General features: G+C 39.1%; 1 protein-coding gene across 1 annotated transcript in view; it reads right to left on the minus strand.

Moving 5' to 3' along the window:
- Positions 1-633: 633 nt before the first annotated feature.
- Positions 634-20763, minus strand: part of SYT6 (synaptotagmin 6) — a 650982-nt gene continuing 630852 nt past the window's right edge. Inside the window, exon 7 of the mRNA XM_077481583.1 lies at positions 634-18897. Coding sequence (XP_077337709.1) covers positions 18826-18897 — 72 coding nt within the window. The 3' untranslated portion in view covers positions 634-18825. The remainder of the gene's footprint in view (positions 18898-20763) is intronic.

The raw sequence follows: 20763 nt of genomic DNA on the forward strand, positions 1-20763 counted from the left end.
CATGATAGACAACACAGTGCTTGTTCTGTTTATTTACCCCTCTCTATGTTATAAAATCCTGGAAAAATGTTGTTTAAAAAGTTCCTGTGTCCCCTGTCTTCTCTCAGGAGTCAGCATTTTGAAATTCTGTAATCCCAAAACCTTAGTTAAAGTCATTGCAAAATTAGGTAATCTGTTTTGTAAAAATATTATATATATATATATGTGCAGTGTGTCTCCTTGTGTCACTTTATTTTGGAAAATACCTTATTTACAGTGCTGGGCACTCACGTGAGCCGCCGGAGCTCTTCTTCCCCACTCCACGCACTGCAGGGAGAGGGGGCGCTGACATCAGGAGAAGAGGAAAAGTTCTCTGGCAGGTCACGTTAGTGCCCACCGGCGCATACTGCACATTATATAATCTTTATACAAAACGGATTCCGTGTTTTTACAAGTACTTTAACTTGAGCTTATTTTCAGGGTAGGGCTTATATTGCAGCCACCCCCAAAAATCACGCTAGGTCTTATTTAAAAGGTAGGGCTTATTTTCGGGGAAGCAATGTAGTTATTACAGTACATATTCCCAAAGATTAAGAGGCGTCTGTCATACATTCACATATTTAGAAAAATAAAATACAAGATCACACGTATACATTTAATTTGTATCATAGAAAACTTTATTTCAATGTCATCTGAGAAATGTAACTTAGTAAAATACCAGTCTAACACATTTGACAAAAATCACAATGAACCACGTATATTGTGCTTCTTTTTCCATCTTCCTTAGTATACTAATAAATACATTGATACAGAAATAGGTATAGAAACAGTAATTATAAACATCAGTATTCATTGCTACAATGCAGTATGTGGCTTACTGAAGGATTAGAATAAATCTGCCCTGTGGGGGCAATTGAGGATAGTTAGCTGTTTTATTTTGTGTTGTAGATTACATGAGCCAAAATATAACTCCGGATTTACCTATAGGTGAAGTATGTAACCGAATGTGAACTGCTCTCATGTATGCTAGTGACACAATAATGATTTCCTTTCACAGTAAAGCTGAGAGTGGCTAATAGAAAGAATTGTAAAGAAAACTTGTCATTAATATAAATGTATTCATTTTTCTGTTTTTTGTAGTAGATCCTTTAAGGTGCCTGTACATACCTTTTGCTTGTTATTCAATTGATAATGTAGTCTTTTTAAAATGTTTTTAGATATACATATAGAAGCAAACTTGTACTTTGTACATTCAGGGCAAAGTAACAGGTTCATTTAATGGTAGCCATGGTAACAAACCATTACTTACCTTCCACATACTCCCTTTCCACGTTGTTTGCCCACTGAGGCCTGAAGAAAGACCCAGTACATCTGGGTAGGGGGGAGCATATAACTGTATCACTTGGTGCCTAAAGCCTCATACACACGATCAGATTTTCAGATAGGAATTGTGTGATGACGGGCTGTTGGTGGAAAATCCGACCGTTTGCACGCTCCATCAGACAATTGTTGTTGGATTTTCCACGGACAAATGTTGGATGGCAGGATTTAAAATTTTCCTCGGACAAGTGTCTGTTGTTGGATTTTCCGAGTGTGTGTACACAAGTCTGTCAGACAGAAGTCCAAAGTACAAACACATGCTCGGAAGCAAGGATGAGCCAGAAGCGATTGGTCTTGTAAACTAGCATTTGTAATGGAGAATTAACATTCGTGACGTGGCAGATTATGAAATCTCAAAATGCAGAGCACATTCTCTTCTTTTTTAATGGTATAATAATGAATCTGCTTTGCTGGAGATACTGATGGAGTTCAGCCAAACGTATTTTAAAAGGCTTTTATTTTCTAGTGATATCAAGGCTAATATTATCATGCTTGTTTTTCTTTTTTTTTTAGGCAAGTTACCACAACACCATCCTGTAGTTTTTAAGATGAAACATACAACTATGTTGGTGTCCCTTGTCAATTTTAATTTTTTTTTTTTTAAATGTAACTTTCTACTCCCAAACTGTAATTTGAAGTATAACACATAGCCAAGTATTATTCTCCACAATTTTTTTACTGTGCATTAAAAAAAAGAAAACAAATAAAATTAGACATGGTATGTGCCAATAGAAATTAACCAAAAAGTGCATTCTATGCATCCAAAAATATAGAAAAAAATACCAGAACAAATCATTAATAAATCAAAAAAATAAATAAAAGCCTAATGCATGTGTCCTGCTTCCTAATATAGGGGGTCAACAATGCCAAGAGTTGGTGAAAGCAGGAGTCTGTCATCTGAAAATCATCTGGATTATTTTCCCAGAGCTTCTGCAGCAAAGGCATATGACATAATTGGTTTAATTTAATAAAGCAAAAATTTTTGGTCTGAAGGCCCATACACACGATCAGACTTTTCAAAAACAACGGTCCGACTGACCTGTTTTATCGGACAATCTGACCATCTGTATGCTCCTTCGGACAATTGTTGCTTTCTCAATGGACAAATGTTCGCTGTATATGCTTTCAAACTTTTCGACAAGAAATGTCCGATGAAGGATAATCCGATCATGTGTACATAAGTTCTTCGGACTAAAGTCCAAAGTACAAACACACATGCTCAGAACCAATGCTAAACATCAGCCAACAATAGCAGAAGTTGCCCAAAGGGTGGCGGTAAAGAGCTGAAAAACTATGTGATTTGGGGAAAGTTGGCTGAAAATGTTCTGCCGTGTGTATGCAGAGCAAGTTCAGGGCCAACACCCATTCGGACAAAAATCCACGGAAAAGTTAGAAGTCCGATCTTGTGTATGAGGCTTAAGAAATCCTCCTCCTCCTGTTCCTGGACTGGACTTGGGTCAAAGCAATAACTCCAAGGCCAATAAAACACGTTATCTCCTCTGAATCCGCAACATGGCTGGTTAATGAACAGCCGTTCAGAAACGAACTGAAAAGCACAAAATGAAAAGCGCAAACCAATAAGCGCTAAATGAAAAGTGCAAAATGAAAATCGAGAATCAACACTCACTACTAACACGGAATTAGCAGAAAGAGCCCAAAGGGTGGTGCTAAAGAGCTGAAAAACCACGTAGTATATTGCTACGTTCGTGTTTGTTGGCCGACAATTCCTTGCCGTTTGTATGCAAGACAAAATCCAGGCAGATGCCTTTGGACAAAAGTCCAAAAATCCAATTGTGTGTATGAGGCTTAAGTGACCAGCTTCCAGACCTAGGGGCAATTTAAATAGGGACAAGAGGAAGTCCCTAGCTCTGTGTAAGCTCCAATGTGTGGTTAGAATTTTTCCATTGACTTGGAAAGATTATTTAATTTTTACTGATGCCCCAGACCAATTTGGAGAGATTTCAACTTAATTTTTGTCCTTATTTACAGTGGGCTAAGAAATATGGGGAGCTGTTGTTGTTTGGACAGAAAAACCCAGACAGTAATAGTAACCTTAAATGGGGTCTAATCAATCATCAATTTACTGAAGAAATGTGTTTTGTTGCATCTGTGTCTCCACTGGAGTGATTTCCCATAATTTCATGGCCTGACAGGAAGTGAGGGGAAAATTTCCCCAAATGGGGTCAACAGCCACACATAATCTGGCAGAGCCTGTAGTCCTTCCCTACTGTGTCTAAAACAAAATAAAAATGTTTAGACTTTTATGTATATAATCCTATTAAACAGTGTATACTGTATAATATATGCATTAAAGCTGAGCTCCAGGAATGATATTTTCTAGACATGGGCGCCGTCAATAAATTCATTTCCTTCTGTTCCGTTTCGATTCGTAATAAAATTAATTCGTACTTTGTATTTCGTGTCCGAAATTCCGTTCTGTTTCGTACGAAATACGAATTGTCGTTAACGTGCACGAACGTTCTTTACGATGAATTTAAAGGCAAAAACATTGCTCATTATGCTTATTATGACTTGCAGAAGACTTCTGTGATAGAAGTCAATGTAAGTTGCCTGAAGACATCAGTGAAGGATTTTCATCCTCTCTGGGCAGGCTGCCAAGAAAAGAACAAAATGATACAATGTTTCTTCTTCAATGGGCTGAACTCCGTGTGTAGAAGTTCTCAGTTTAATCATTTAAAGACTAAATCTTTTCTGACACTTGTTGCTTACAAGTAAAAATCCAGTATTTCTGCTAGAAAATCACTCAGAAGCCCCAAAAATTATATATATTTTTTTAGCAGAGACCCTAGGGAATAAAATAGCGGTCGTTGCGATTTTTACCGCGATTTAGCGGCGTTTTACCGCGTTTTACCGCATTTGCGTCTAGAAGCGTTTAGTTAAGCTAACATCATAGACCCTCCCTAGCTCAAAAATTAACTATTTCAGCAATTTTGTGAGACCAGAGTGAGTAGCAGCAGCTGTGAGAGCTGCAGTGTACTTGTATTTAGCGTGTCACTTGCCACGGCACCTGCCACAAGTTGTGGATTGTCCACTTGCCACGTGACTTGCCACATCACCTGCCACGTCACTTGCCATGTCATCTGCCACAGGTTGTGGATTGTCCAACTGCCACGTCACCTGCCACAAGTTGTGGATTGTCGACTTGCCACGTGACTTGCCACATCACCTGCCACGTCACTTGCCACGTCACCTGCCACAAGTTTTGGATTGTCCACTTGCCACATCACCTGCCACATCACCTGTCACAAGTTGTGGATTGTCCACTTGCCACATCACTTGCCACCTGCCATGTCACTTGCCACAAGCTGTGGATTGTCCACTTGCCACGTCACTTGCCACGTCACCTGCCACGTCACTTGCCACGTCACCTGCCACAAGTTTTGGATTGTCCACTTGTCACGTCACTTGCCACGTCAGCTGCCATGTCACTTGCCACAAGATGTGGATTGTCCACTTGTCACATCACCTGCCACATCACTTGCCACATCACCTGCCACGTCACCTGCCACAAGTTGTGGATTGTCCACTTGCCACGTCACTTGCCACATCACCTGCCACGTCACTTGCCACGAGATGTGGATTGTCCACTTGCCACGTCACTTGCCACGTCACCTGCCACGTCACTTGCCACGTCACCTGCCACAAGTTTTGGATTGTCCACTTGCCACGTCACTTGCCACGTCAGCTGCCACGTCACTTGCCACAAGATGTGGATTGTCCACTTGTCACATCACCTGCCACATCACTGGCCACATCACCTGCCACGTCACCTGCCACAAGTTGTGGATTGTCCACTTGCCACGTCACTTGCCACATCACCTGCCACGTCACTTGCCACGAGATGTGGATTGTCCACTTGCCACGTCACTTGCCACGTCACTTGCCACGTCACCTGCCACGTCACTTGCCACGTCACCTGCCACAAGTTTTGGATTGTCCACTTGCCACGTCACTTGCCATGTCACTTGCCACGTCAGCTGCCACGTCACTTGCCACAAGATGTGGATTGTCCACTTGTCACATCACCTGCCACATCACTTGCCACATCACCTGCCACGTCACCTGCCACAAGTTGTGGATTGTCCACTTGCCACGTCATTTGCCACATCACCTGCCACGTCACTTGCCACAAGATGTGGATTGTCCACTTTCCACGTCACCTGCCATGCCACCTGCCACAAGTTGTGGATTGTCCACTTGCCACGTCACCAGCCACATCACCTGCCACAAGTTGTGGATTGTCCACTTGCCACACCACTTTCCACGTCACCTGCCACGTCACCTGCCACAAGATGTGGATTGTCCACTTGCCACGTCACCAGCCACATCACCTGCCACAAGTTGTGGATTGTCCACTTGCCACATCACTTTCCACGTCACCTGCCATGTCACCTGCCACAAGTTGTGGATTGTCCACTTGCCACGTCCCTTGCCACGTCCCCTGCCACGTCACCTGCCACAAGTGGATTGTCCACTTGCCACATCACTTGCCACATCACCTGCCACAAGTTGTGGATTGTCCACTTGCCACGTCACCTGACACAAGTTGTGGATTGTCCACTCGCCACGTCACTTGCCACATCCCCTGCCACAAGTGGATTGTCCACTTGCCACGTCACTTGCCACGTGCCCTGCCACAAGTGGATTGTCCACTTGCCACGTCACTTGCCACGTCACCTGCCACAAGTTATGGATTGTCCACTTGCCACGTCACATGCCAGTCACCTGCCACAAGTTGTTGATTTTCCACTTGCCACGTCACCTGCCAGGTCACTTGCCACGTCACCTGCCACAAGTTGTGGATTGTCCACTTTCCACGTCACTTGCCACTTCACCTGCCACGTCACTTGCCACAAGTTGTGGATTGTCCACTTGCCACATCACTTGCCACCTGCCATGTCACTTGCCACAAGTTGTGGATTGTCCACTTGCCACGTCACTTGCCACCTGCCATGTCACTTGCCACAAGTTGTGGATTGTCCACTTGCAATTGCAATTGTTTAAAATATTTTTCTAATGGTTTTTCATCATTTGCAATCATTTTTGAGATTTTTAATGTAAAAAAAAAGGTCACCTTTAAAAACGCATATAAACGCAAACGCGGCTAAACGCGGTAGCGGCGTTTTGCCGCGTTTTACCGCGTTTTGCCGCGTTTTGTCTGAAACGTGGAAATTTTTGCTTCTGAACGCATTTTTTTGCTTCTGGAAAAACGAGATTAAACGCAACTGCATAAAAACGGAAAAAAACGAGACTGTGTGCATGGACACATAGGATAACATTGAATGAGTTCAGGGGCAGTTGAAAAAACTGTCCAACTGCATCTGAACGCGCGTTTAACTGCGTCTCGTGTGCATGAGGCCTTAATCTGCTAGTAAATCTAACACTACTTTCCCCCAGATTAACAATGTTGCTCTCCACAGGTGTGTTCATGTTCCTTCATCTAGAGTGTAGGCAATCTAAGACCCCTGTTATACTGGGGCGGTGCGGGCGTTAGCGGTAAAGCACTTTACTGCTGTTATAGCGACACTTTTTTGGCTAATAGTGCCCGTGTTGCGGCGCTGCCAGGGCGTTTTGCAGGCGCTTCCCCACCGCTGCCCATTCATTTCAATGGCCGGGGACACTTTAGGAGTGGAGTATACTGTGCTCCCAAACCGCCCCAAAGATGCTGCTTGCAGGACTTTTTTCCCATCCCGCAAGCGCACCACTCCAGCCTGAGTGCTTTTACACTTGAGAGGCAGGGGAGGCGTTTTACAGGCGCCTACATTTTTTGCACTAAAATTCCTGAAAAGCGCCCCAGGGTGAAAGGGGTCTTTTACAGAAAATGTGTTTTCTGTAACTGTTTGCATAACCAGGTGAAAACAGAAGGAAACAAGTCTAAGAAAGAAAACAAATGCAGCTACATTTAAGGATTAGTAAGCTGCAATGTATTACATGTTTGTTTTTTATGTTTAATACTTTAAAGCGGGAGTCCGCCGGGAGTCCGCCGGGAGTCCGCGTTTTTTTTTTTTTTTAAAAGCCAGCAGCTACAAATACTGCAGCTGCTGACTTTTAAAATAGTGACACTTACCTGTCCAGCGCGCCCGCGATGTCGGCACCCGGAGCCGATCTCTCGATCGTCTCTCGGGTGCTGCCGCCGCCATCTTGGGTATGGGAATCAGGAAGTGGAGCCTTTCGGGCTTCATTTCCCGGTTCCCTACTGCGCATGTGCGAGTCGCGCTGCGCAATAAGGATGGACCCGCTGCCTCTGGGATCTGTGTGTTTCCCAGCAGGCAGCGGGGGACTTTCGGAAAGGGGCGTAATCTACGCCCCTTTCCACAGAGAGCTATCCCGGAAGTCGGTGCAGATACCTGTACTGTACAGGTACCTGCACCCACCTCCCCCCTGAAAGGTGCCAATTGTGGCGCCGGAGGGGGGGAGGAATCCAATGAGCGGAAGGTCCACTTTAGGGTGGACTTCCGCTTTAATTATCTCTAGTTTGGCCTTCATTAAATGACAGAAGCACTTCAGTCATGGGATTCCTCTTCACCACTGATAGCCATGGCATGTATATGGCAGAAGTAGCCACATGACTGTGTAAACGACTCCTTTTTTAAATTATGGATAGGTAGGTGCTGGGGAAAAGGACATAACTTACCTTCCATGAATGTATAAAACAGTGTACATCCTGTCTTTAAAGGTCTCTGGTTAAAAGTGCATGCTTTTAAATATGGTTATGTGCAGGCACTTTAGGCATTGGAAAAAATTCACACCTTTCTGCATCACAAAATTCTGCTACCTCCTAAAATACATAGACCACCTTCACACCATTGTGCTGTATGAGGTGCCCCGGACAAAAGTCTTGCATTGTTGGTGCACTAGCCTGCATTTTCCCATTCGAGTCAAATAAATGGTGTCCTTCACAACACAAGTAAAAACCATCCCCACACATGTCTGAGAATACACATATAATAATACACTCTAAAATGTATGTCTGGTGTGAATACTATAATGTACTAATATTCTAATATTCATGACAAGTTCACTTTAAAACATGGAAAAGTTGAGCACTTTTGTCATCGTATGGGGCATCAATATGTGTCTTCATATTGTGACCTACTATAATCGTCAACTATACTTTTCTAGATAAACATATAATTGCAAAGGTCATTTATCATAAAAAATAAAAATCTTTCCATTTTCCAGGAGAACAGACTACATATCTGTAAACTTAAGGCATGACTCCACCTTGCCCCAATCTTCAGACGTATTTGGTATAATAAGGCGGGGCAGTGAAACAATGCAACTCTGTAAATAGTATTCACTGCATGTTCTCCTCTTATGGCTGTACAGGTTTAAGAAGCACCCAGTGTGTTGGAAATGTTCACATTTTTGCTTGCTTGCACAATAGTTTATTTGTAACTTTATGGGGTTGATTTACTAAAATTGGAGAGTGCAAAACCTGCGGCAGCTCTGCATAGAAACCAATCAGCTTTCAGGTTTTTTTTTTTGTTAAAATGTAATTGAACAAGCTGAAGTTAGAAGCTGATTGGCTACCATGCACAACTACACCAGATTTTGCACTCTCCAGTTGTACTACATCAACCCCTATGGGTTACCAGCTGTTGACTACAGATTATTTGTATTTACCTATTTTATCTGCAGTCCACAAATAAATGACATGCTGAAATTGTTAGAAAAAAAACTGAGTTTCATTATTTCCCATTTGGCGCATACTTTAGCAGCCTAGATATTCCAAGAGATAATCCTGAGTTAATTTTTTTTTAATAACCCCTGGTCAACACTAAAACTTAACGGATGGCCTTTACTGTGGATCAGGTAAAAATAGGAATTTTTTTTCTTTTTTAGGAGGATAGTTAAGACATTCAACAATGCTGTTGTTTGCCCTAAAGCAAACCAGGCTTTTGCCCAGTGAAACAAGAATCTCTGTTGTAATTTTGAGGATAAATTACTTCACAGTACCTGAAGCCGCAGAGGTCTATGATGTTGTTAAAGCACTTTTACTGCTTGTTAAGAATATGTACAAAAAATTATGTTTGTAGTCTTTGCACATGTGCACTTTAGGATACAAAGGGCCTAAGATAATTCTAGCATTAGAAAATATCCTATTTTGTCTAAAATCCGGCAGATAAATCCGATTTGAAGGCAGACTATATTTGTGTTTCCAAATTACATTAATATGACACAATTTTATATTCAACAAATTATGTCTTCATTGTTTCTATCATTTTTATTTGTGATATTAAAATCCAAGCTCAATTAAAGTTGCAAAATATTTTAGGACTTTGCCTCACCATTAAATGCCTGCAGGATAGTTTAAATCATGGAACCACCTCTTTATTTGACAAAAATATTTTAGGTTTGCCTTGTTGAGATATAAGAGGTCACTACTGACCTTTCCAACTAAAAACTAGTTTCCTGGCTTCAATACTTTGAGTAGCTAACTTGGAAGTGGTACTCAAATCAGGAGTGTTGAGTTGTTCTGGTCCGTGACTTAAAGTAATGAAGCTGGAGACAGACAAGCATTTTATGAAGGAATTATGGCAAGAGCTCTCAATAACGCTTGTCAACAGGTTCCTAAAGTCTAAATGGTTCCCAACAACAAATGATAGCAAGTCTATTACTGACCAAAAGTAAATGCCCTCTTTGCTCTGATATTAACCTATTCCCACCATCATAATGCATATATGCAGCAGGAGGGTGGGTGAGCCTTAACGTAGAACTTTAGTCTGGAAATTAAGTCCTCCTAGATCATGTAGGCCCCATTTACGGGTATAGCTATGTAAAACATTAACGGGCAAGAAGTAACAAGAGCAATGCTGAATAATTATTAATGCAAAATATATGTTTCTTTCTGAAGAACATTATTTTCTATCAAGTTTTCGCTAAAGTTCCGCTTTAATGCCCATTTGCCACAAATATGCATTCATGGGGTATACTGTTGTGCACTGAGAGTGCAATTACTGCATGTTCCCAACACACTGACAGAATTGTCACTGACAGCTCTCAGTCTCTATTCGTACCAGCTATGAGGGCCAATCACAGTGACCATGTGACTGGAACAATGCCTCAGCCTTCCAGTGACCCTTTAAGTGGGCAGGAAGAGGTTAAAACTGGCATTTGTATGTCATATGATTACTATTATCTTAGGTTTCCAATGGGTTTTCTATGCCTATGCAGTAAAAAGCTTAAACATAATGTGCATTTAACTGGTTAATATTATTTTTTCCTTTTTTGCCAGGAAAATAAATGTATACACCGTGTATTAGAGTTAAGTCATTTCAGAGTCTAAACTGGAAAGGATTTATTCATTTAAAATATTGTCCAGTTTATTATTTCTGGTTGAGAATGTTCACCTCTTATTGGTGTGTCAACAGTTTGCAAGGATTCGCGTTAGTATCAACTGATCCTGAGATATGTATGAATTAGTTATCTCTAGGTATAAAAAAAAAATGTTCTATCTGTATACAACATTGAATGGCAGTTTGATAATAAAATGTGTACTGTATGTCAGGTTTTGAAGTTGCAGCATATCTAAAATTATATTGTGTCATAAATTTGATTTAATGCAACCCCACAGGCTTGTAAAGGATAATATGACTTTATGTGACTTTCCATCAGTGAAAACAATGTTTCCATAAATTTGTCTTCTTCATAACACACAAGATAAAACAAATGCATTACACTGGTAAGCTAGAAGACTTGGAGAATGGTAAATCCTTCCAATATTTATACTTCAGTTTTGAGTAAGTGCTGGTGAAATAAATTATCTGCAAGGAAATCTGGTGAAGAAAGCTTGACATTGAAGTTCCCTAGGTCTACATCAGCTCATTTACTGGTTAAGTCTACCAGCAGCATCTCTATAATCCTAAAACAACTGTGTTGGTGAATTTAGCCTTATCTAAGATGCCTATAACCGTGCAAACAACCCCATGACCATATTTTTTATTGTTCTGATTTCTCCAACATGGTGCAAGGTAAAGTTGATGTGTAACATAAGGAAATGATTCCAGACGGCTGAACTTCCAAAAATCCTTTTATTGAAGCTTCACATGACAAGTGGTTGACAGATGGAGCAGGAGACAAAGAGGTAGATGCGTTTCATGCAAATGTTAGCGCTTAGTCAAACCCTATTGGAACCAGTCACCACAATCACCTATATACTGCTCTAATGTGTCATCATTAGGTTACAGGTGAACTGACCAATTAAAATTAGTACTCAGCTGGTGTTACAAAGAAAACCTGGCTAGAATATACAGTACTTACACTCAAATCTGATGTAAAGAGTTTGGTCCAATTCCACTGCCAGAAAAAAATCTGATACACCAATTAATCGGAGCAAACTCGACACATCGGTCAAAATTTGTATAGTCACAGCAACATACACAAAATAATAGAAAACATGTATATATGTATATACACAATGAAGTTTATGTTGAGAACAAATGTGTTAGAACATCATGAGGACCAATACTGGCATATTCCCAAAGTATGTGCATAGTCACAAATGAACGTCAATGGCTAAAAAAATAAATAAATAAGTAGGAGAGAAATAGGTGCTCATAGACTGCAGGAAACTAGCTAAGAGAGCGATAAAAAAAATTGAATAAATGTATATGAAAGAAATAGGTGCTGATAGACTGGAGGAAACTAGCTAAAAGAGGAAGGAAAAAAATAATATATAAATAAATAAAAAATAAATTGTAGGAGAGAAGTAGGTGTTAATAGACTACAGGAAACTAGCTAAGAGAGAGATAGAAAAAAAAAGAATAAATGTATAGGAATGAAATAGGTGCTAATAGACTGCAGGAAACTAGCAAAAAATAAAAAATAAAAAATGTCTGTTGCTGATTTATCAACTGATTCTGGTAATCGAGATGTGTCAGATATCTGACAAGGGCAGCCACAGCATTTAAACAGGGAGCCGGAGTATGTCAATAAGAAAAAGAAACAGATGAAAAAACATATAAGAAAACCCGACGAGGAGGCAAGAAGAAGAAGATATGGGTGGCAGGGATCGTTACCCCTTGAGAAGACCCCAAGAAAAGCATTAAACAAGAGGGCACTGACAGAAGTTAATCTCTTTTTGCTCTTTAAGGGGTTAAACTTTTGTCCTTCACGTCATTTCAACTTGTTTGACACTATTCTGGATCTGAATAAGTCTGCACGTTCTCTTACTTTACATAAACACTATTTTGGTTATATTAAAGATAAGCAAAAAGAGGACAAACATGTCTCACAGGTTGATCTTGAGTTAGATTTAGGGATCAGTACAATATATGTGATCTGATTGATCTGGTCCATGAGCCTCAATTAGAGGATAGGGAGGATCAGGGATCTATGGTTTCAGCTTCATTTAAATCTCTCTCAGATTTTTATGCCATTCAATCTGGAGGTAAGGAGATGGATCATTTCCAGAAAGAGATTGAACAGGAAATTACTAGACTGGCTTCATGTGTGGTGTCTGGAGGATGTGTTCTGAATGACAACCTTAGCACTGAGGAAAAATGTTCACTTAAGCAGTTAAGGGAAGACTGCTCCATAGTTATAAAGAATTCTGACAAAGGGGGCTTGGTTGTCATTCAGGAGGCAGACACATACAGGTTGGAATCCTTGAGACAGCTCTCAGATGGTGGCACATACCAGAAACTTAGGAAGGATCCTATTGGTGAATTTGGCGCTCACTACTTTGGTTCATAAGGGCATAAGACTTGATGTTTTATCAGTGCAGGAGGGAGAAATATTAATACCTGATGCACCCATTGCTCTCATCTTTCATCATCTACCCAAGACCCACAAGTGATGGAACCCCCTTGTGGGTAGACCCATTGTGGCTGACATTGGGTCTTTGAATGAAAGGATGGGACAATGGTTTGGCCACCAAATTCAGCCTTTGGTTTTTAGCTATTTGTGTGACACAAATCATTTATTGAGATGTTGTCAGGATCATGAGTGGATGGAGGGTGACATGTGGATCACATGTGATGTGCCCAGCCTATATTCTAGCATCCCGCACTCTCTGGGCATTAAAAAAGTTTCCTTTTTCCTAGATTAATGCAGCCTGTTCTCTAAAGTGCAGAACGAGTTAAACTTGGATTGCCTAGATTATCTTCTAACCCATAATTACTTCTCAGTTGATGGGGATTTTTTTCTCCAAAAGGTGCGGAGCGGCAATGGGAGCCAGGTTTTCGCCCTCTCTTGCCAATCTTTACATAGGTTGGTGGGGGAGGGTGAAGATTTTTGGGTAAGATAATCTGTTTCGTTCACACATACAAACACATTTTTCAGGTGTTAGATCAGATGATCTGATATTCATTTGTTCCAGTGAGCTGGGTACTTTGGATAATTTTTTGTCATATTTGAATGATAATTATTTAAATTTCAGTTTCACTGGACAAATGGATAGATGCTCTATCAATTTTCCTTCACAGGAAGCCCTTGTCTGGAAACAGTATATTGAGGGCAGACTCAGTTCATCCCACACATACCATTAGAGGCATTCCTGTAGGCCAATTTTTACATTTACGAAGGATATGTAGCAGGGATGCCGATTTTGAGAGGGAGACTCTTAATATGAGGAATCATTTTTTGCAGCGGGGTTACCTTGAAGGTTCAGTCAATAGGGCTATTAATATAGCTAGAAAAACTGAGAGGAGTAACTTATTAGGCAGCAAAAACACGTGATGTTAAAAAGCAAGGGCCACCCGTGTTATCCACTACATTCAGTATAGAGTTTAGAAAGATCAAAAATATTGTTCAACGCCATTTACCTATTTTGTATAATGACAGTGTGTACGCCAAATCCTCTCCGGTGGGGCTAGAATAGTTTCTCGGTGTGTGTTTTCTCTAGGGAACTCCTTATCCCCCAGCTATTTTACATCTTATAATAAGCAGGGGACTACTTGGCTTGATTTTAAGGGGAACTACAAGTGTGGCACAAAACATTGCCCTTTTTGTCCACGCTTGATTAAGGGAGAAGGATTTAAGTCTACAGTTAGTGGCAGAAATTACAGTGTTAAGGATTTTATAAACTGTAACACCAGATATTTGATATACTTCATTACATGTAAAATCTGCCACACACAATATGTGGGCAGAACAACAAGGAGATGGCGGGATCGCCTCCATGATCATGTGTGTGATATACAGAATAACCACTCAACAAATATTGCTAATCATTTTAATCAATCACATGGTGGTGATCTCGCAGCTCTACAAATACAGTGGATTGAAAGAGTTAAAAGACCACTTGGGGACAAAATGTCTTTAGGTTGCTGTGCAAGCGGGAGGTCTTTTGGATTTTCCATTTGAGAACACGTATACCCAATGGGTTAAATTTTGAGTGGGATCTTACCCATTTTTATGATTGATCTCCCCTTGCTTCTTCCTTTTTTTTTTCTCTTAGAGAAAATTGAGTACTGTCTGTGATACTTTTTTTATTTGCACTAACATACAATTTTTCAGGACAAGCTTTCGGGGTATGTCCCATTCTTCAAGGTCCAAGCAGTACTGATTTACACATTTTTAAGCAAAATGTAAAAAACAAAAAAAACAAACACATACAATTCAATGGCAATAAAGATAGCAGCAGAGTTAGTGAGATAAGACAGAGGGAGAGCTATAGAATGGAGGGGGGGGCTGCTAGTCACAGAGGGGGTCGTAAAACTTTAGTATAATGGGTAAGGAAACCTATATCTAAATTCAGGCCATTATTTTTTGTGTCAAAAAGAATTATCATTCTTAGTTCAAAGGTTTTCCTTTCCTGGATAGTTCTGAAATTCCAGTTTTTCTCTTAGATAGTTTCCTGCAGTCTATTAGCACCTATTTTTTTTCCCTATACATTTTTTTTCCTATACATTTTTTTTCTTAGCTAGTTTCCTGCAGTCTATTAGCACCATTTTCTCTCCTACAATTTTTTTTCCCTCTCTTAGCTAGTTTCCTGCTGTCTATCAGCACCTATTTCTTTCCCTTACATGTATTATTTTTTTTTTCTCTCTTAGCTAGTTTCCTGTAGTCTATTAGCACCTAATTTCTATCCACAATTTTAATAATAATTAAAAGGGTTGGGACTTTTATTATTATTGATTTTTATTTATTATGTATGTATTATTAATTATTATTAATTTTTTATCCAGATTAGGGATGGGGGTGCATCTCCCCTTATGCACCTCATTTAAAGTCCCAGTGTATTGGTTATACATTTCGCCCTTTCTTTTCTCCTACATTTTATTTTTTATTTATTTATATATATTTTTCTATTATTTTGTGTATGTTGTTGTAACTATATAATGATTTTGACTGATGTGTCGAGTTTGCTCCGAGTTCAATTGGTGTATCAGATTTTTTTCTGGCAGTGGATTTGGACCAAACTCTTTACATCAGATTTGAGGGTAAGTACCGTGTATTCTAACCAGATTTTCTTTGTAACACCAGCTGAGTACTAATTTTAATTGATTAGATCACCTGTAACCTAATTATGACACATTAGAGCAATATATAGGTGATTGTGGGGACTGGTTCTAATAGGTAATGACTAAGTGCTAACATTTGCGTGAAGCACGTCTACCTCTTTGTCCCCTGCTCCATCTGTCAACCACTTGTCATATGAAGCTTCAATAAAAGGATTTTTGGAAGTGTAGCCGTATGGAGTCATTTCCTTATGTTACACTTCATGTGAGCTGGGCTAGCACCTGACTAGCGTGTATGGGGATTAACCAGAGACTCACTCACCTGGAGCGCATTTTCTTGTTTCATTAAAGTCTATGTGTACTGCACATTGTACTTTGCACTGCCTTATTAGATTCAACTGTTGGCTTGCTACATACATACCATTACTGACTGCTTTTAACCTATGCATTTCTTGTCTGGCCCACCACTTATTCCCACAAAGACACCCTTAATAATCTCATTGACCATTGTTTTTTTTTCTTTTCTAACAAAACTTAGTGTGGGATATTTGCAGTTCCATAATGTGCAGAGTTTTGAAACACTGTAACTACAAAGTTTTACAATGTGTATTTAAATGTATTGGTCAAATCAATTGAGCCTGCTCTAATGTTATGTTTATAATGGCATGCTACATGACTCTAGATAGACCCGTGACTTTTAAATATTCCATAGATCTTTATGGCTGCTAATCATTATTTTTGATTATAATTACCAAAAATATATATGATGCATAAAAATATACTAGCTGCACAGACAGTTACAAACAAAAAACATAATGTATGAAAATATGTTTAAAAACACATTTTTTTTTATGGGTAAACATAATATTAAAACCATTTTAATTTTTATTTAATACCACATTGCAAAGAGCATTAATGTTCTTTAAACTAAACCAAACCCGTAGTGGGTTTAGTAGTTTAGAATCAGGATGTTAAAGCTAATTTCTACTTGATTCTTGCAAGTTACTGCACATCTCTGCTTTTGCACTGTTATTTAAATAAATCATGGTATGTAACAATCTTGGATGTTGGTGATCCTTAGTGCAAAGAAATCTCATTTGAAATAATGTAAATAGTTACAGCTGCGCACTTAGGGTATCCAATTATGTCATTCTGGCTTTACTTTCATCACAATTTCTATTGAGTATGCACAGCATACATGTAATATATACATAATTATGGTACACATGCATCCTTTTCTAGTATTGTCAAATTGTTCTGAATGGTAAATATATGCTTTAACAGTCCCCTACATCAAATAGTGACTATAGGTGTAACTGCAGTTGTAGATTTTTTTTACAAGGAACAAATTCAAGCACCATTAGTTCCCTCCCCGAATAGCTAAAGACTATAAAAGAGATCACTGAAAGTGTCATGAGTGAGGGCTGAAGAGTTCATTTTTGTTTTAAATGTTTAAATCAACTGGTGGTTTACTTTTACTGGCCCTTTGAAATAACAGGTGTCTTAAATAAGCAAGTTAATATTACTGACAAATATATAGTTTGAAGTTTACAAACTCTGACCTTAACCCTGAATTATTTTGTATCCTACCAACATTTGCTAAAAAGATTGCATGGTATTGGTTTATATGTTAATTCATTCCAAGCTGTTAAGAGGCTAACTATTGAGCCTACCAATGGAATTACTTGGACAAGAAGGCTGCTTTTTGGGGTTTTACTGGCACTTTAAGTGTGCACATTTAACAATAACTGAATTCATAATCAGGGTTACCGGACAATATTATACAAGCTACAATTGCAAAGGAAAAATGGTGTACAAACTCATGATGAATATATTTAGTCAAAAAAAGGTAGCCATTGGAGGTTATTTACGAAAGGCAAATCCACTTTGCACTACAAATGCACTACAGTCACTGTAGATCTAAAGGGAAGATCTGAAATGAAGGGACGCTCTGCTAATTTTATCATCCAATCATGTACAGGCTAAAATGCTGTTTTTTATTTTCCTTGCATGTCCCCTTTAGATCTCCAGCGACCGCACTTGAAAGTGGATTTGCATTTTGTAAATAACCCCCATAGCCTGCAGTGTGATGAGCAATATAAACTGATGTGCATTAATGGGTTATAATAAATTCATAAGGTTAGTTATCTAATCATAGAAGGGCATGGTGAACTTAATAGAAGCAAACTACAAGGAACTTACAAAACATTCACAAGCAAAGGGCTTGCAAGTGACATGCAGAATGCTTTGCTGTCATTTTGATCAGTGTCTTGATATCACTGCAGTCTGTATTGATTTCCTGAGTACTGAACAGGGATCCGGTATGTGAGGATCTCCTAAGCATTAAGACAACTGCATACTCATGCATTCTTAAAATTTCCATGAGTGGGGTGTAAAAAGACCAACGCTCGTAAAAAGATAAGAGTTGGCTTCATTGAACAACTAAGCTCTCTGCGAATGTTATTGTAAGCATCAACAAAGCTCAAAATGTAAAAGCATTAATATTGTCAATTTGCACAAAGTAATATCATCAAAGACAACACACATTGATGATATATCACATATAAACACGTTTTCATTTATAAATATTAATCATTTTTTTCCTATGGTTTTTTTAGTGTCAGTGGATCAGTGACTGGATCTAAACACTTGCAGTCACTGCCAGTACATCTTTCAAGTTTCCTACAAAGAAGAACACTTCAATGTACATTCATTGTCCAATAACAATTATTTCATACGATAAAATTGTACCACCTTTTCTTAGATTCTAAAATTGGTCAGTCTGCCCTAGTAGTCCTTAGTCCAAGCAAGGAGTTAAATGATTAAAAACACCATAGTATAACATACTTAGGAGACAACAGACCAAGACAAAACCAAACCACTTATATACTTGTTCTGTTTTTGACTTGAGCTCAGTAAAGTCCGCCAGACATTTTAGATTTGGTGACCAGCTGTTTAAGAGTTGAGAGCTCATAAGCAGGGTTCTTAAACAAGACTTCAAAGGTCATTACACAATTTCAATTGCAGACAACTGGTGATTTCAAGGAGTTGGTGGAGGCTTTGGGGAGGGGCATGACCCCTGGCTGTCAAAGCTAGCAGCTCGTCCTTGCCACTGTGAAAAAAAAAAAAGAAAATTGAAGGAAAATGATTGGCCCTAGGGGAATTTATATAATGTGTAGACATAATATAAAAACAAAAAAAAAAACAGTACATCTCTGCAAAACATGCACATTTCCCCATGTTCTCTCTTTTTAAAATGCTGCAAGTACAGAAAAATACCTGTCAGATATCCAGTGAGTGCCTAAAATGCTGCAAGTACAGAAAAATACCTGTCAATTATCCAGTGAGTGCCTAAAATGCTGCAAGTACAGAAAAATACCTGTCGATTATCCAGTGAGTGCCTAACATACTGTTTAAGTTGACAACTTTGCCTCTGCTGTATTGAAATCTCAAGCAGTGTTATCGACCCAGACCTGTTGTCTTTTGCTGGACTAGAAAGATCTTCACCATTGTTTGTATCGCCTTTTGAGAGGTTTCCCATCACAGCTTTGGCTGGAGTTGGACTTACAACTTCAGGACCTTAAACATAGGGGATTCAACCTAAAAAATATTTGGCCTTGAAATAGGTATTTTTGATCAGATTTGGCTCCCATTGCTTTTAGTGGGGTATGAGTTTGGCATTCGAACGCCTCTAAAGTTTGCAGAACCCTGCTTGAACCAAAACCAGGGCAGTTTAAAGGTCTGTAATAAACATAACAAAGAAAATACAGCGCTGTGCGATAAAAGCATTAATGTTAAAAGATTGCTATTACAATAACATCAATACTATATATATACACAATAAGAAAAAAATTATATAAAATATGGTGCAACAAAAAAGAGTCTGGATAGTGTATTATTGTTTGTTTGTAAGGTTAATTAGAAAAAGGAACATCAGGGTACTCACATTTTGATGGTGCTTACAATGCACCAGACTATAAAATACATAAGGTAGCTATAAATCCTATGTGTGCCAGTAGTTTGCTCAGACAAGCATGAGACTGTCTCCTCCACCGTCCTGGCCCCTCACATACATGTGATGACACTGGCTAATCACGTGTCTTCCTCAGGGGGATCTATTATTTATTCTGGATTTATTCAATGGAAGAATTTTTTTCACCATGAATTTGCTTGATTTTCACTGTGCACTTGCTTGATTCACAAATTTTTATATTCGTTTTTTCTTCCTGCATATATAGTATTTATGTTATTGCAATAGCAGTCTATTGCACAGCGCTGCATTTTCTTTGTTATTTTTATACTGGTTTTTCACACATTATGGGATTGTGATTGATGCATAGCAGCTGTGCACAGGCACTTGATTCACCTTCACACGGGTTGTTTTTAATCACACCTGATGTCAATTGTAGCTTTGTGCTTGTTTAGGGTAGCTCGCAGGATTTTTTATTTATATTTTCTGTAACATACATGGTGTGACATTTTCTACATAACTGTGTCTTTTTTGCTTTTTTACCTTTACTCACACTTTAAGGATTCACACAAAGAGACATTTAAAAGCTGGTGTCACAAAGCATAAATGCTTAGAAAGTATTGTATATTGTGAGCTAATAGCCAAATATGCATTTTTTAATTGTTTGGTCTAGGCTAGAGACCACAGAAGTAAGACTTCAAGATCCTTGCTCCCCTCTCTCTGCCTTGGTTATCATGCATCTAGGTAAGCTTCATGTATCTCTGTAGAATCTGGCAAGGGAAGTGTAATACCAGTGTTTATTATTATAAAGATTATCTAGGTGTTTATGTGAAGTGTAGGCCAATTTTGCATAATAATTACTCAAATTCTAAACTCGCTTGCAGACTAAGATCCTATAGATGTCTACCATTTCCAATTCATTTCAAAAGCAAAATAAGGAAAAATGATGCCATCCCTATTCTAATTTATAACATGACCTAGCCACAAGGCCAATCTGCCATATGAAAT

This window comes from Lithobates pipiens, unplaced genomic scaffold (genome assembly GCF_037356315.1).
Source record: "Lithobates pipiens isolate NorthernLeopardFrog02 unplaced genomic scaffold, aLitPip1_a1.2 Scaffold_16, whole genome shotgun sequence".
NCBI classification, from domain to species: Eukaryota; Metazoa; Chordata; class Amphibia; order Anura; family Ranidae; genus Lithobates; species Lithobates pipiens.